The sequence below is a fragment of the Condylura cristata genome, unplaced genomic scaffold, assembly GCF_000260355.1.
Source record: "Condylura cristata isolate star-nosed mole 26May11 unplaced genomic scaffold, ConCri1.0 scaffold00024, whole genome shotgun sequence".
Taxonomy (NCBI): domain Eukaryota; kingdom Metazoa; phylum Chordata; class Mammalia; order Eulipotyphla; family Talpidae; genus Condylura; species Condylura cristata.
The window spans coordinates 23,683,103-23,697,293 of record NW_004567125.1 but is presented as its reverse complement, the minus strand read 5'-3'; the positions used below and the strand labels follow the sequence as shown (position 1 = coordinate 23,697,293).

The window sequence follows — 14,191 nt, the reverse complement described above, 5'->3', positions numbered from 1 at the left end:
TTGAAGATGTGCCATTCTCACTGGGGTGAGGTGGTATCTCATTGTGGTTTTAATTTGCATCTCCCTTATTACAAGTGATGTTGAACATTTTTTCATATGCCTGTTGGCCATCTGTGGGAACTGCAGTATTTTTAAAAAACATTTTTAAAGTACAGCAATACAGAAAAGTGCATGTATTCTAAGGATATAGTTTAATTTGTCTATAAAGTGCTCACACCGTATCAGTAGCACTCAGAAGCATTGTAGGTGGATACCAAAGTATTCACTGATATTAATGGTAGCTATACTTTATCCTGATGTGCTTGTACTAGCTTCACAGGATCATTGTTAAAATTCAGTGATAATGTGAGTTTGAGTCTCACAGTGTTTCTGGTCCCCAGTAGATACCCAGGAATCCTAGTTTCCTTTCTTTTCTCTCCTATTTGGGTTGATTATCTAGGTTATCTCTTTTTAAGAGGACAGTGTTCTCTTTATTTTTTTCCCCCTGTATTTGTAAGTGTGAAAATAAAAGCCAAACTACTACTTTTGCAATCGGTAATAAATGGTGTGTGTGTTGCTAATGTGCAAACCGTTAGCCCTGATTTGGTTCAAAGGTGTTTTTTCATTTGTTTTCTGGTCTCTCCTTACCTCAATAGGACATGAAGGATCAGATGTCCACTTCATCTGTGCAGGCGTTAGCTGAAAGGAAAAACAGACAGGTGAGTATACATCAGAATACACAGTATCACTCAGAGAAATCTGTGAACAAATATTTGAATTAAAAATGCTGCCCTCTGTGGATCATTCATTCTAGCAAAAGACCTGCCGGGGCTGAACGGGGAGCATGACATGGCGTTGGCCCATCTGAATTCACATACCCGCCCGCCCTCACCACACGGCCGTGCTCTCTGCGCCTGGTGAATGCGTCCTGTGAGCAGGCACTCTGCTTGGGGCTATAATTATTATTTGTCCTTTTCTATGAGAAAAGGACTATACTGCCTGAGAGATGACTGTTGTCGTCTTTTTTTCTTTCTAGCTGCTCCTACATTGCCTATCCATAGAATTCATTAGACATTTAATGATTGAAATTTTATATAAAGAAATCTGGGCAGCAGCTCACCTGTCCACCTGTGACTTCTCTTCACCAACCTGCCTTTGCAAAGCAGCAGAGGCAGCTCTCCTCCCAACACTGCCCGCCTGTGACTGTGCAGGTGTCTTTCTTAACAACCCTGTCCCTTCCAGGGGCAGCTCTTTCTGCTCGCTTGTTTCTGTGCATGCGTCCTTTACTTTCCTTCCCTTTTTAAAATAAACCTGCCCAGGGCCTCCTTGGTGCAGAATCTGTTAAGTCTCAGTACTGTGAAGCTGTTGGCAGCCATGGCAGCACCAGTTCAATCCAAGCCAGGGAGCTGACCCACATGGCATAGCAGACCTCTCCTGTCTCGCCTCCTGCTCCTCTCACAGTGTGTTTCTGTAGATCCACCTGTTCTGCTCCCCACTCTGTCTCTGGTGAATCCTTTCACCCCCTATACCTCTGGCCTACACCCCAGCTCTTGTATGCATAAATAAATAAAAACAAAACTAGAAAATAAATAAAACCCAAACCTGCCCATTTTTAAATAAATAAATGTGTGTGTGTGTGTGTGTGTGTGTGTGTGTGTGTGTAAAGGTAATTTAAAGTAACAGTGACGGATCCTCAAATTTATATATATATATGTGTATATATATACACACACATATATATATATATATAAATTACCTTCACCTCTGGTCTGCACCCCAATTTTACAAAACAAACAACATCAGTCTCCCAGGAGGTCAGACTGATGAGTTCTGAGTAATTTTACAATAAAGCTTAGATGACCCAAAAGCTTAACTTATGTCCAGCTAAGTGTAGGCCCTGGTATAAGCCAGAGCAAGTTGACCTGGAGGCCCCATAAATATAGAGGTCCTGGTGGAGCCCAGTTCTCACTTCAGAGCCTAGAAGCACCGTAGCCTGTTTCTGACCCTGAAAGTCTTGTCACCAGGCCCCAGTTGTCACTACTTCCATAAAGCTTCTAGGAGTGTGAATCTGCGTGAGCCGGGGTCTCTGAAGTCTCTAAGACTGATTTGGGGCAGAGTCACCCACAAAAGCATTAGTGCACTCTGCAGAAGAGACATTCACCATCCATCCCCTTGACTGCACTGAGGCCCTGGGCTCTGAAGCTCTCCGACGTCCTGGTCCGCTGACGACCACCTCAGAGCCTGTGCTCTGTATCCTGTGTTCACCCCAATCCGAGCCCCTGAAATACCGTCTCATTGTGGACTGGATTCACCTCTGAACATCAGACTGGAGGTCGTATTGGTATGGAGGGGTTATCAAGGCTTTCTGAGGCCAAGAAATCAGACCTCGAACAGATAGATGAAAAGCACCTGCTGAGAAAAGTGGGCAGTTGTCCAGGGCAGTGTCACAGTTGCCCGCATGTTCTGTTTCCTTGTACTGCTGCTAGTCAGAAGCCTTGTGGAGCAGTCAGCCGCTGGGAACAGGCTTTCACATTCCCACCTGTGTCTTCATGTGAGGAAGACATTCCTAGCTACCTTTTCCTGACTGCACACGTCCTCAGATTCAAACTGGGAAACCCTACCCAGTTTTGTGGGACCTTCCTGTGGGGTTCCAGCACCCACAGTGGCCCTTCCTGCCTCATGAGGTGGCCCTAGTTCCCAGCTGAAAGCCTGTAGTCTTTGTTCAACTCAAGGACTTTGGGATTATTCACAGGCTAAATTGAACCCACTGTGGTCCTTATGTTTTCTGTGTATGATGAGCTGTGACTTAATTTCTTGTCATTCTAGGGAGCTCTAACTGTCCCGCCTCAAGAAATCAAAAACTCTCCTGTGTAATGCTTACATAAAATGGATTCTAGGTCTGTGGAGTTAGTTTGTCTGGAAACTGTCTGTGGTGACTTCAAGGGTGCCAGGAAGCACTCTTAAAGGGTGCTGGCCTTTAAGAGACGGAGTGCTGTTAGGTAATAATGCACCGTGCAGATGGATATTTGTTGATTTAAAATTGATATTTTATTTGTATTTTAACGCCACAGGGCCCATTTGGAAAGCTGGAGAGGAGGGGGCCCTTCCTGGCAGACCTTAAATGGTGCCGCAGAGGCACCAGCCTGCACCACTGCCTCAGAACTGGCAGGGCTGGGGGCTGAGTGATGGATGATGAGTAATATGAGAACTCTGTGTGTCACTGTAGGGGAGCTCTTGTTCAGCAATGGTAACTGTCTCTCCCAACTCCCTGCCCTTCCCCCACACCCACAGGTCCTGCTGGGAGACAGTGGTGGGCAGAACTGGAACTCCAGAACCACCGATAAATATAGCCGCCTGGACCGCGAGCTCCAGCTAGCCAATTCCCATTTCATCGAGGAGCAGCAGGCACAACAGCAGGTACCCACGACCTACAGCTGAGGATGGGGCACCGGAGGCAGGGCCCTCCCTTCCATTCTCGGCCAGCCAGGGTGCTTTCCTATTAATGAGGCAGGCTGGACCCAGCTAACCGGCAGCACCTATGCCTGCAAGGGCCGTGATGGCATGAATGAAGGGCTTGCGCCGCCTCAGGGCATGGCTGTGTCAGACGAACCAAGCTCAGTAGATTTCCTAGGAAAAATAGATCGAACATCCAAAAGTGATGATGGCTGTGGACTTTTAGAAACATTATGATTGCTTGTCTGGTCTCTTGCATATTCAGATTTATGCTCAAAAAAAAAAAGCATTTCTTTTTTGTTCATTGAAAATAGCTCCAATATACATAAAAATGATTGCTTTGATAGAGGTTTAGGAGTAGAAGGAAAGCGCAATTGATTATGTCTGTGTTGTTCTTATGTGTAGTTGTGTTACTAGAAGGAAGCTAATAATAATGCATGTAGGGATTTGGGGATTTTTCTATGCAGTGAAAACATTGGTTCTTAAATGTTGTGTTGAACATATGAGCACATTAGCATATCAGTTTAATCAGTTTTCTACTTAAATTACTGTTAACTAAGCATGCTTTTTTCTTTTTAATAAAACATGAGGAGGCTTCTAATACAATTAAAAGTAAATATTTATCATTCAGAATTTGTCCTTGAGGTTACATCCTGTCACAGGCCTCTCTGACTTGTCCTTGAGGAGGGAGGAAAAGACTGTGTGTGTGATTTCCCACATGTAGGGATTTTCCCTCAGCGGTGGCCATCAGCTGTGGATGGAGACCTAGACCCTTGGCATGGGCTTCCTGTTCCCTAGTGTCCCATCTCAGTGGTCACTGCCCAGGCGCTTTCAGCTACTGTGTGTTCCCACGTTAGACTTCAGCCAACTAGAGTGAATCTCTCCAGACAGTTTTGAGCCCTGCTGAGTGTTCAGAAGTTGGATTAGCAGGAAATCTCAGGAGCTTGACATACCAGCCTTTTGAGCAGTGTGTTCTCAGAGGCGACGGTCTGGTCCTTTGATTTCTGGGCTTTGCTTCTGAATGCGAATTGTCCCAAGTTGGCAAGGAAGCGAGCAGCTGCTAGAGTACTGGGCTCGGAACCAGGTAAGATGGATTTTAATTGCCTATTTCCCATTTCTCTGGCACCAGCTGATCGTGGAACAGCAGGATGAGCAGTTGGAGCTGGTCTCTGGCAGCATCGGGGTGCTGAAGAACATGTCCCAGCGCATCGGAGGGGAGCTGGAGGAGCAGGCAGTGTGAGTTAGAGGCGCCCTTCTCGTGTTCGGGGAAGCTTGGAGGGGGTGAAAATCATTCTCTGAGACCCCTAGAGAGCCTGACAGTTAGTGGCTACTAAAGCCAAAAGCTATTTTATTTATAGCTGCTGCTTTATCCTGTTTTATAGACTGGTCTCCCCCAAAGAACCTATCAGATAACATTTTCAACAGGGTATAGGCAGAAGTGCTTTTTATTATTGTTTTTAGACAGCTACAAACACCCTGAGCAGATGCTTAAAGTGTCAGGAACGGGAAAGTGAAGCATGTGGCTGTGTAATCTCTGGAGGTTTATACCCTAAAGTGGACAGGACATGACCTAAATTAACTTCATCATCTTGTGACTCTCCCACTGCAGCGAGCAAAGTTTTTTATTCTGTGTCTTATTTTTCACCTTTATGAAAAAAATTTACAAATTTTACCCTAGTTAATTAAAAAAAAATCTCCCTTCACAAAAGTAAAACAAGGCATAAGAGAAAACTGGATTGATCAGTTTTTCCTAGAAAATAATCTCTTCTTGCCCTCTAATGTTTGACACTAAAACTAACACCCAAGAGTTACACAGCCATATAATACCTTTGCCTCTTTACAGATTTTATCTGGAGAAAAACAGTAAAACCATCCAGTGGGAGATTTCAGACACACCTATCTTAATCTTGTGTTCAGTGTGACACTCATGTGTCACATGTTCATTCATTGTAAGCCTGTACTGGGTGTCAGCTGTGATCCAGGAAGGAGTGGACAGTGTCTCTGCCATTAGAGTTGACCCTTGACTGGGTAGAGGGCACATTAGGCAGAGGGAGGCTAGCTGCTCGGTGGTGACAGACACGTATGTGGCACTTTGAGAGCCCCAACTTCATTGATGTTCCCTCCGAAGAGAGGTCTCATTTAAGCCGGAGGATGAGAAGAAAATGAAGCTGAGTAGTAGCATCCAGGGCAGGGGAAGACAAATACAGGCCAGCTATGAAGAGTCAGAGCACAGGGATTGAGGGGACAGTTGCAGCAGTTAAGACAGAGACACAGAGGATAGATCGGAGAGCTCCAAAAATCATGTTCAGGAGTAGCAGCTTTGTATTTGGAGGGTCCTGTGAGGGTTGTGTGATCCTTGTGATCACATGGGTCAGGCTGATGTTTGTGGAAGGCCCATCTACCTGTAGTTCAGATAGTGAGCCAGGTGGTCCACATCTAGAAGCTGGAATATCAGGAATCCAGGTGTTCATGCTTAATCTGTCTAAAATGGAAACTTAGCCTAAGTTGGGGAAACCTGTGCTGCCCCATTAGTGAAGCAGCCTAACTAGGTCGAGGATGGAGAGACCCCTGGAGACTTCCAGCTAGAGGTGGTGAGTGGAGCACACCCTTTTGTGTCTGCACCTCCCTAGAGCCTACTAGGACAACAGCAAAGGGATTTTTTTTTTAAATAATATGTTTATTTTTACATCATTTTGTGCCTTTTTCCATCTCAGTTGTAACCCCCATGGGCTTCCCATCACCAAATCACCCTGTGCCATCACCATAGTCCAGTGCATTTCCTTTTCCCCAATGTTTTTTATTCCATTCTCCATTCTACCACTATAAAATGTCTCTGGTATATGGCTGTTCATTACTATTATTATTTTCTCACCTGGTCCTGTATACTCCTGCTATGAGTGAAACCATCCAGTACTTTTCCTTTTCTTTCTGGCTTATCTCACTAAGCATGATCTTTTCCAGCTCCATCCACGTTGCTGCAAAAGACGTGTGTTTATTTTTTTTTTTGGTTGTTGAGTAATATTCCACTGTGTATATGTATCACATCTTTTTAATCCAGTCATCTACTTTTGAGTATTTGGGCTGCTTCCATGTCTTTCCAGTTGTAAATAAAGCAGCAGTAAACATGGGGGTGCAGGTGTCTTTTTGAATCAGTGTTTTTGTATCTTTTGGGTAGATACCTAGGAGTGGGATTGCTGAGTCATATGGAAGCTCCATGTTTAGCAGTTTGAGAAACCTCCAACAGTTTTCCACAGTGGCTGTACTAGTTTGCATTCCCACCAGCAGTACAGGAGAGTTCCCAGCAAAGGGATTTTTTAAAGACATGAAAAGTTATGTAGGCACAGAGCATTGGAATAAGAAGCAACAGCTATAACATTTTAGAACCTGGAAAGTAGGAAGACGAATGGTTTTACTGAGTGAACAGACCAAGCAGGCAGAATCCTCAGCCAGAGAGGAAGAGCTGAAGGGTGGTGGATCCACACCCCAAATCCCATGCTGAGAGGAGGGCACATTCTGGACAGGGTAGCCCCCCTGGATGTGATCGCATCAGAGGAGAGGTAGGGAGGATGCTAAGGCTGGGGTTGGCCTCTTGTTGCTGTGAGCCCGCAGGTAAAGACTAGGGGAGAAAGCAAGACCCCTGAGGTTCCTTACGAAAGTAGAAAAGGCCGGAGAGAAAAGGGCAGGAGCTGTAAGCAGGTGTCCTAGGGAACAGGAAGCAACCGGGTTTACTAAAAGCCTTGTTAGAACCATTTCACTTGTTAAGTGTGTGTGCACATAGCTTTGACTAAAAATAGATTCTTGGACTTGGGCCTCTGCTGTCCAGTACAGTAGCTGCAAGCCCGGTGTGGCCTTTGGGTACGTGAGCTGCAGCCAGTCTGCATAGGGATGTGCTCTGTACATAAAGACAATCCAGATTTTGAAGATTTAGTAAAAAAGATAGAATAATTTATTAGTGATTTTTTTTTTTTACATTAATTGCATCTTGAAGTGAAAGTACTTTAGCTGTCTTGGGCTAAACAAAACAGATTATTACTATTAATTCCGCCTATTTCTTTTTACTTGCTTTCACGTAGCTAGTGGAAAATATAAAATGGAATATGTGACTCATGTTATTTCTATGGCCAGTGCTGTGTTTGTTAGCTCCCGGCCAGAGCTTGACTAGTGGGTGTCCTTGGTGGAGGGTGAGTGACTTGCCCATTTTGTTCACAGTAAGAAGAGTCATATCAAGACACAGGGAGGCTCTTGTGTTTTAGTGTTTGGGCCTCACTGGATAGTTCTGCCAGCTGCAGGCCAAGATGCTTCCAGGATCGAAGATAACTAAAAATGGAGGAAGGGGATAAAGACTTCTTAATGGAGCTGTCAGCATGGGGTTTGGTTAATAGGTAATGAGGAGTTGGTTGCCCTGAATCCTGCAGGGCTGTCAGGAGCCCCACATGGGCACAGACCAAGCCTATCATTTCTAGCTGCCATCTAAGCTGTCGGAGTAATAAAGCTTTTTAATAAAATCTCTGGTACTAATTGGCACATTACCTTCTATCCTCAGGGTCATCATATGAACCAACACGTGTTAGTCAAATTTAAAAGTCTGGAAGGTTTAATACAAAGTAAACTATTGGAATACAAATATTTTAGTGTTTTTTTTTTTTTTTTCCCCAGCTGCACCTCGGAGAGCAAATAGCATCAGCCTCCAGAGCCAGTTCTCGTAGCGGGGAACCCCAGCTTCTCTTTGGGTGCAAACGAGGTGAAGCAAGCACTGTTAGGATTGTCAGCCAATCCTAAGGACTTTGCTTGATGATGAAGCAGAGTGCTTTGAAAGAGATTATTGTGTGATGAAAGTCATTTCTTAATTCGTATTGCTCTAAAGTGCCCTGTACGTCACTGGGGCTCACGGGGTGCTGCAGGGGAGCTGGCTGCTAGGCCGACTCACGTTACAGATGAGGAAACAGCCCCAGCAGTTGTTATTTGCCTGTGCCAGGCAATGGGGTAAGCAGGTGGCAAGGCCTGGCTGGCTGACTCCACAGAGCTTTCTTTCTCCTGCATTGTGCTGCCACTAGGTTTGTAGTATTCTGTAAAATCCGCAATTCTAAAATATGGAGCGCTCTAAAACATTTTTAAAAAAATTTTTTTTTTTTTTTTTTAATTTACAGCAAGCTCATATCACAGAAAAACCAGAACTGACTACACCTGTTACTCCTCATAGCTTTCTCTGCTGAAATTTGGATGAAATTTGGATGTGGTGGGGGGGACAGTGGGAAAGACAGCTCCAGATCCTGTTGTGTGTGTTAGCTGATGTACTGCCTATCTAGTAGCTTAAATTCCCTAAATTTAAAATGAAAAGCATATTTTGTTCTCAGGCCTATGGGATGATAGATTGGGGACTTCATTCCAGGTGTTGCCATTTCTAGTTTGCTGAAACTGAGGCCTCTATCCTGACTTAACTCCATGACCAGTGCTGCACCGAGACTTTGCACTGACCAGCAACCTCCTGTGTCTGCTTCTCTTTCTAGCATGTTGGATGATTTCTCCCACGAGTTGGAGAGCACCCAGTCTCGACTGGACAACGTGATGAAGAAGCTTGCAAAAGTATCCCACATGACCAGTGGTATGTATAGTGTTTAAAGCTTAAGGGTTCTTGCTTCATTCTAGATACAGCCTATGGCGGTTCTCTCGCAGGTATGTCCGTTCAGACCCTTGCTGTGGTACTTTTTCATGGATGCTTTAGTATCAGAGAAGGAAAACTAAGGAACTTGTTTAAAACCAGTAATTAAGATTTTAGTTATTATCTCCCCTCGGCTGAGATACTCCCTGCAGTAATCTCAGTGTTCCTGACAGAGACCACCCCTTGCCATCAGAACCCCCTCGTTTTTGATACCTCATTCTTGGTTTCCTCCTGTCGTGTAGATGGTAGAGGACCTGCACATGAGGTCAGCCTTGTGAGGCGAGTTTCAAACATATTTGCTTTTCATCATCAGGTCACATAACAGTTCTCTGGGGCTCAGTCCTGTCTACAAAAAACCAGAGGGAAGACTCTCAAGTCATTGTGAGGATTAAATGAAATAATTAATACACAGGTGTTTATCAGTATCTCCTGTGTGTGAATACTTTGTTATTTTTTTTTTTAAAGTAGTAAGTCAGGCAGAAAATAACCTTAAGGAGCAAAGAACCTGTTTTATCCCAAACAAGGAAAAACTTATAGCCAGGTTTATTTCCTTTTCTCACCAGGGACAAATATTGTTAATGCTTCTAGCAGGTTCTTCATTGCCTGGAGCAGGCCCCAGCCCAGTTCGTCTCTGATGTTCTTAGAGGGTTGCTCAACCTTCTGATTCCCTATTCTCTTGCCTTTTTCTCCTCCCACCTCTTGGGGGGGGGGGTAGTTTTAATGAAGTATTATATAACCAGCTTAAACACTGAGGCTCTCACTAGTGCATGTATTCGTCCAAAAGTCAAGTAGCTACTTCAGCAGCAGTTTTGTTTTGGGAAGAGCAAATGAACAAAGATGCATTGTGTCTTTGTTTCCCAGCATTCTGGGTATGAATAATTTAGAAAAGCACTTGCATTGTGATAAGCAATTCAGTGTGTATAAATAGCTCGGAGGCTTGCTGATGCTTTATTGTACTCTCTCCCAAAAGAAAAGTTTGGGGAGCAAAGTAAGAACTTTAATTTTATTTGTCTAAGAAAGAGAGCCAGGACTCAGCATTTAGCTTGAAAGGCTCTTCAGTTTGGACAGTTTGCCTGTGGTTTTCATTCTAATCTTTGCTCACTCCCTAAAGAAAAATCGCTAAGTGCCTCCAGCTTGGTGGTGTCTGCTTCAATTTGACAACAAAGCAATTTGGATTTGTCTCTGTTCTTCTCCCTGTCTTTGGGGAGACTGCATTTAAATGAAACCTGTGTACAAAGAAAGGCTCACACACACAGAGCAGTCTGACCAGGTGAGAGGTGAGCACCACATCCGCTTCTCATGCAGCAGCTCTGGCCTCGTGCCGCTGGCAACTCCACGCACAGAAACTAGCCAGGTACACTTACTTCTCTGAGCCACCCAACGAGAGTCACCCTCTTGGGTCTGATCTTGTCCTAACCAGAAGATTTATTCCACTGAGTAGAGACCAAGACTTTTTCCCTCTCATTTTCCAAAATGATGTTACTCACCTTTTCTTGTTAGGGGAAGAAACATGGGGCTGGGAGAAGGACCTTCCATGGAGTTCCCTTTGTTCCTTTTGACTTTGAGACAGATCTTGAGCTTGCAGAGTTGTTTATGGTTTTTCACTTGAGGTCACAAAAACCCTTGTGGGTGGTGCCCGCCCCTTCTGGAGAGAAGTCTGCTGGGGTAACAGCGCCCTGGGGTTACCTAGTTCATGCTTCACAGAAGCAGCTTACCACTTCAAAGGAAAACGGCTTTAAAAGAGTGTTCCTGGGTTGTGCTAACTGGTGATGGATGTTCTCCCTTGATGAAAACCCCTACTTTATGCTGTTGCAGAAGAGAAAGTGATGCGGGGAGGGCCGGGGATTGGGATGGAAAGCCAGTTCCCTACTGGAAACCTGGCTTTGAGAGTGGCAGCAGGAATCACATGTGAGTTGGGGCACAGGGAGGTGAGGAAGCAGCTACCTTGATCGCTTTGTTTAGCTAATCATTGTAATGAGAGTGGTTTAAATAATCATAAACGTTTTTAAAGAAATGGCATTGTTTGACCCTCCAAGTGATAGTTCAATATTAAAAATGTGGTAAGGGTTGGCCACATCTGCTCCCCGTGCCTGTGGAATAGTCCTGGTTCAGAAGTGGATCAACTTGGTCTCCTCCCTAGTCACACTTGCTTAGTGAGTTCCTGGTGCATCCAAAAAGAGCAAGGCCATCACCACAAGGAAGTGCTCCCTTTACCTACCACCACTGGTGTCATTCTCTCAGCAAATTCTAAGACTATGCTGAGCATGATAGTTAAATAATTCAAGTACATTGCTTTGTGGACAGTTTTGCGACCTATTTTCTGATTTTCAGACCATTTTTTAAAAACATTTCTTTTTTTCTTTTTTAATGTATACATGCAGACAGCACTGGGGTACAGGCCAGAGGTGCAGGGACCATGAGTTAATTCACCAGAGAGAGAGTAGGGAGCAGAGCAGACAGATCCACTGAAATACACTGCTGAGGGGAGCCGCGGGCAGGTCAGGAGAGGTCTGCCGTGCCGTGTGGGTCACCTCCGGGGATGGAGAATGACCTTGCACAGCTGCGCAGTGCTGTGCTCCAACCCGCTGTGCCACCAATGAGGGCCCAGACCATTTTCTAATGCCACTTCTCAGTAGCTGTAGTATAAAACCAGCAGACTTTCAAATAAATCAGTATGCATCATATTTCTATTTGAAAGGAACTCTTCTAGCCAGTGACTTGCAGTTTCATAGGCTAGTGAAATTCATGTCCGCCTGATCCTTTGTGGAGAGGCAGGGCTCATCTATGGAAAACCTGCATGCTCTTCCTCCATCTGCCCAATTTAAAGAACCATCGCTGTGATGGCTGGCCTATCCTCAAGCCTCAAAAAGCCCAGATTTCAGTGGGGTATTTGCATTCTTCAGTTCTCAGGACAGCCCTGTGAGGCAGCTGTTGTAGAGTTAGGGGTCTGTAGTCAGGTCTGGGGGCTGGAACCAGTGAGACCCCCTCCTACCTTTCAGGGACTCTTTGCTGTCAGCCATTTATATGCACTTTGCTCTCTGCCTGTTGGAAATTGCTGGTAGAACACCAGGTTTTAGAGGAGACATTCCACTTTGCTAGCAGATAAGCTGCGTAAGTGAGCTATCACAGTTGCTGGTTAAGTAGTATTACTTGACTGGGTGTGGTATAAAATGAATGATGCACATGCTCACCAGAGCTGTTTATTCAGCTCTGTGTTTCTTTCCTGACGCAACCTGCAGTCGTTTTCAAATCTTCCCTACCCCTAGTGCTCATTGAGGAAAGCACATGATTATTATCAAATTATCCTTGGAACTAAATGGTTCGACTTTGGTGGGAGATTAAAGCAGTCCGACTTTGGCCTGTGAAAACAATGCCCGCGTCTTTTCCAGAGATTCGTTAACTACCAGTAGAAAGCTCAGCCACTGGTTTTAATGAGAGATGTGAGGCACAAAACACGTACTTGTTACAAGGCACACTTTTGGGGAACTGGTGGGTTGGGGTGCAGTGCACTGCAGGCCGGAGCAGCGTTAGGGCTACTAGGAGCCTGGGCAGTCAAGATCCTCTATCGCCATCGTCTGCTCGTCTTGTCCGGTTTGGGCTTCAAGGCGTGGCCTTCAGGGTCCATACACGTGTCCTGGGGTCTGCCCCATAGCTGGGAGCCTAACCTGTGCCTGCCTTCCAGATCGGCGCCAGTGGTGTGCCATCGCCGTCCTCTTCGCGATCCTGCTGGTTGTGCTAGTCCTCTTCTTAGTGCTGTGACGCCGGCCGCTGTGGTGCCTCCTGCACTGGAACCCAGGGAGGAGGAGACGTGGCGTGAGCAGCTCTGCCCACTCCTTGCACCCCTCTCCGGAAACACAGCCTGCACTGACTTTTCTCTCCGTGACCCACAAGAGATGGCTCCTCTGTCCCAAAGGCGGAAGGGCAAGTGGAAGAGGAAGTCGCCGACTGCACACTCCTGGCTCGCCGCCTCCCTGCAGACAGCTCGTCACTGCTTTGCCTGTGGGCCTGGCTCCTTGGGGGGGGGGGGGGCGAGATGTCCAGAGAAACTCCGATTCAGTCGTGTGTGCTGTTGCTCACCCACCCATCTTCGGCAGCTCTTTGTTCCTGCTTAGACCCTTCCCCTGCTCGGCTGGCACCGCCACTCGGTGGAAAGAAGCCAGTGGGGATGAGGACGTGGGTCCCACTCACGTTTCACTGTGGCTTTCCTCGGCCCTCGAGTTGATTGTTAGTGGGGATGAGGCCCAGAGCAGTTTGTGATAGAAAATACAGTGTTTGTTTTTCAGGGATAAGCGCTGGGATAAATTTGCTTTTTCAGACCCTTTTTTAATGCTTGGGATAATTCATGGAACATACTGAAAAGCACGGGGCTTGGGCGTGGTGGCTAGCAACTCCTGGCTTGAATGGAAGTGGGGAGGAAAGAGAGGGCTGCAGGGTGCTGAGTGTACACAGCTAAGAGAAGGGGCGGCAAGATGGCCAGAGGGCAGAGCCCAAGTCATACTTGTCCTGTGCCACCTCCCAGGAGGTGCCACTTGCCTCTGAGGATGACCCTTGAAGGGCCGCTGCTCCTGGGCGCTTGAATGGATGCGAATCCCAGGCTGGCCAGGACAGTTCCTTTATTCCTGTGGCACAGTGGGATGGGGTGGGATGGGGTGGGGTGGGATGGGATGGGATGGGATGGGATGGGATGGGATGGGATGGGATGGGTTGGGATGGGGTGGGATGGGGTGGGATGGGGTGGGGTGGGATGAGATGAAGGAAAAGTGCAACTTATTCTCTTTATCCTCATGCTGAGCTCTTGGCCTTGAATGCTGCATAATATTACATAGTGCATCAATTATGGAAACTTATAAAAAAAATGGAAAGAGCTTACAATATCTAGCTAACAAATTATTCAATCTTATATATGGAAAAATGCTCCATTTTTTGCTATGGAAGTCAGAAGGAAGGTAAGATATGTTAGACTTTCGCATCATTATCATAAAATGGGAGAGAAAACACGCCCTTATAAATATCTCTGAAGACAGAAAGTTTGACTATTCATGAATTAATACCTTTCTTGTTTCCAGGAAAGTTTAGGACCGTTTAAAAAATGGCACATAA

General features: G+C 45.8%; 1 protein-coding gene and 1 long non-coding RNA gene across 2 annotated transcripts in view; one reads left to right on the top strand and one right to left on the bottom strand.

Moving 5' to 3' along the window:
• The window catches only part of LOC105854001, a 5,435-nt gene extending 996 nt beyond the window's left edge, over window positions 1-4,439 (bottom strand). The window contains exons 1-2 of the long non-coding RNA XR_001145738.1: window positions 4,386-4,439; window positions 628-678 (exon numbers count right to left, since the gene is read on the bottom strand). This is a non-coding gene — a long non-coding RNA (uncharacterized LOC105854001). The remainder of the gene's footprint in view (window positions 1-627; window positions 679-4,385) is intronic.
• STX6 (syntaxin 6) overlaps window positions 1-13,318 on the top strand; it is a 38,018-nt gene extending 24,700 nt beyond the window's left edge. The window contains exons 4-8 of the mRNA XM_004688538.2: window positions 636-698; window positions 3,271-3,396; window positions 4,562-4,668; window positions 8,940-9,034; window positions 12,774-13,318. Of these exons, the coding sequence (XP_004688595.1) occupies window positions 636-698; window positions 3,271-3,396; window positions 4,562-4,668; window positions 8,940-9,034; window positions 12,774-12,850 (468 nt within the window). The 3' untranslated portion in view covers window positions 12,851-13,318. The remainder of the gene's footprint in view (window positions 1-635; window positions 699-3,270; window positions 3,397-4,561; window positions 4,669-8,939; window positions 9,035-12,773) is intronic.
• The last annotated feature ends 873 nt before the right edge of the window (window positions 13,319-14,191 follow it).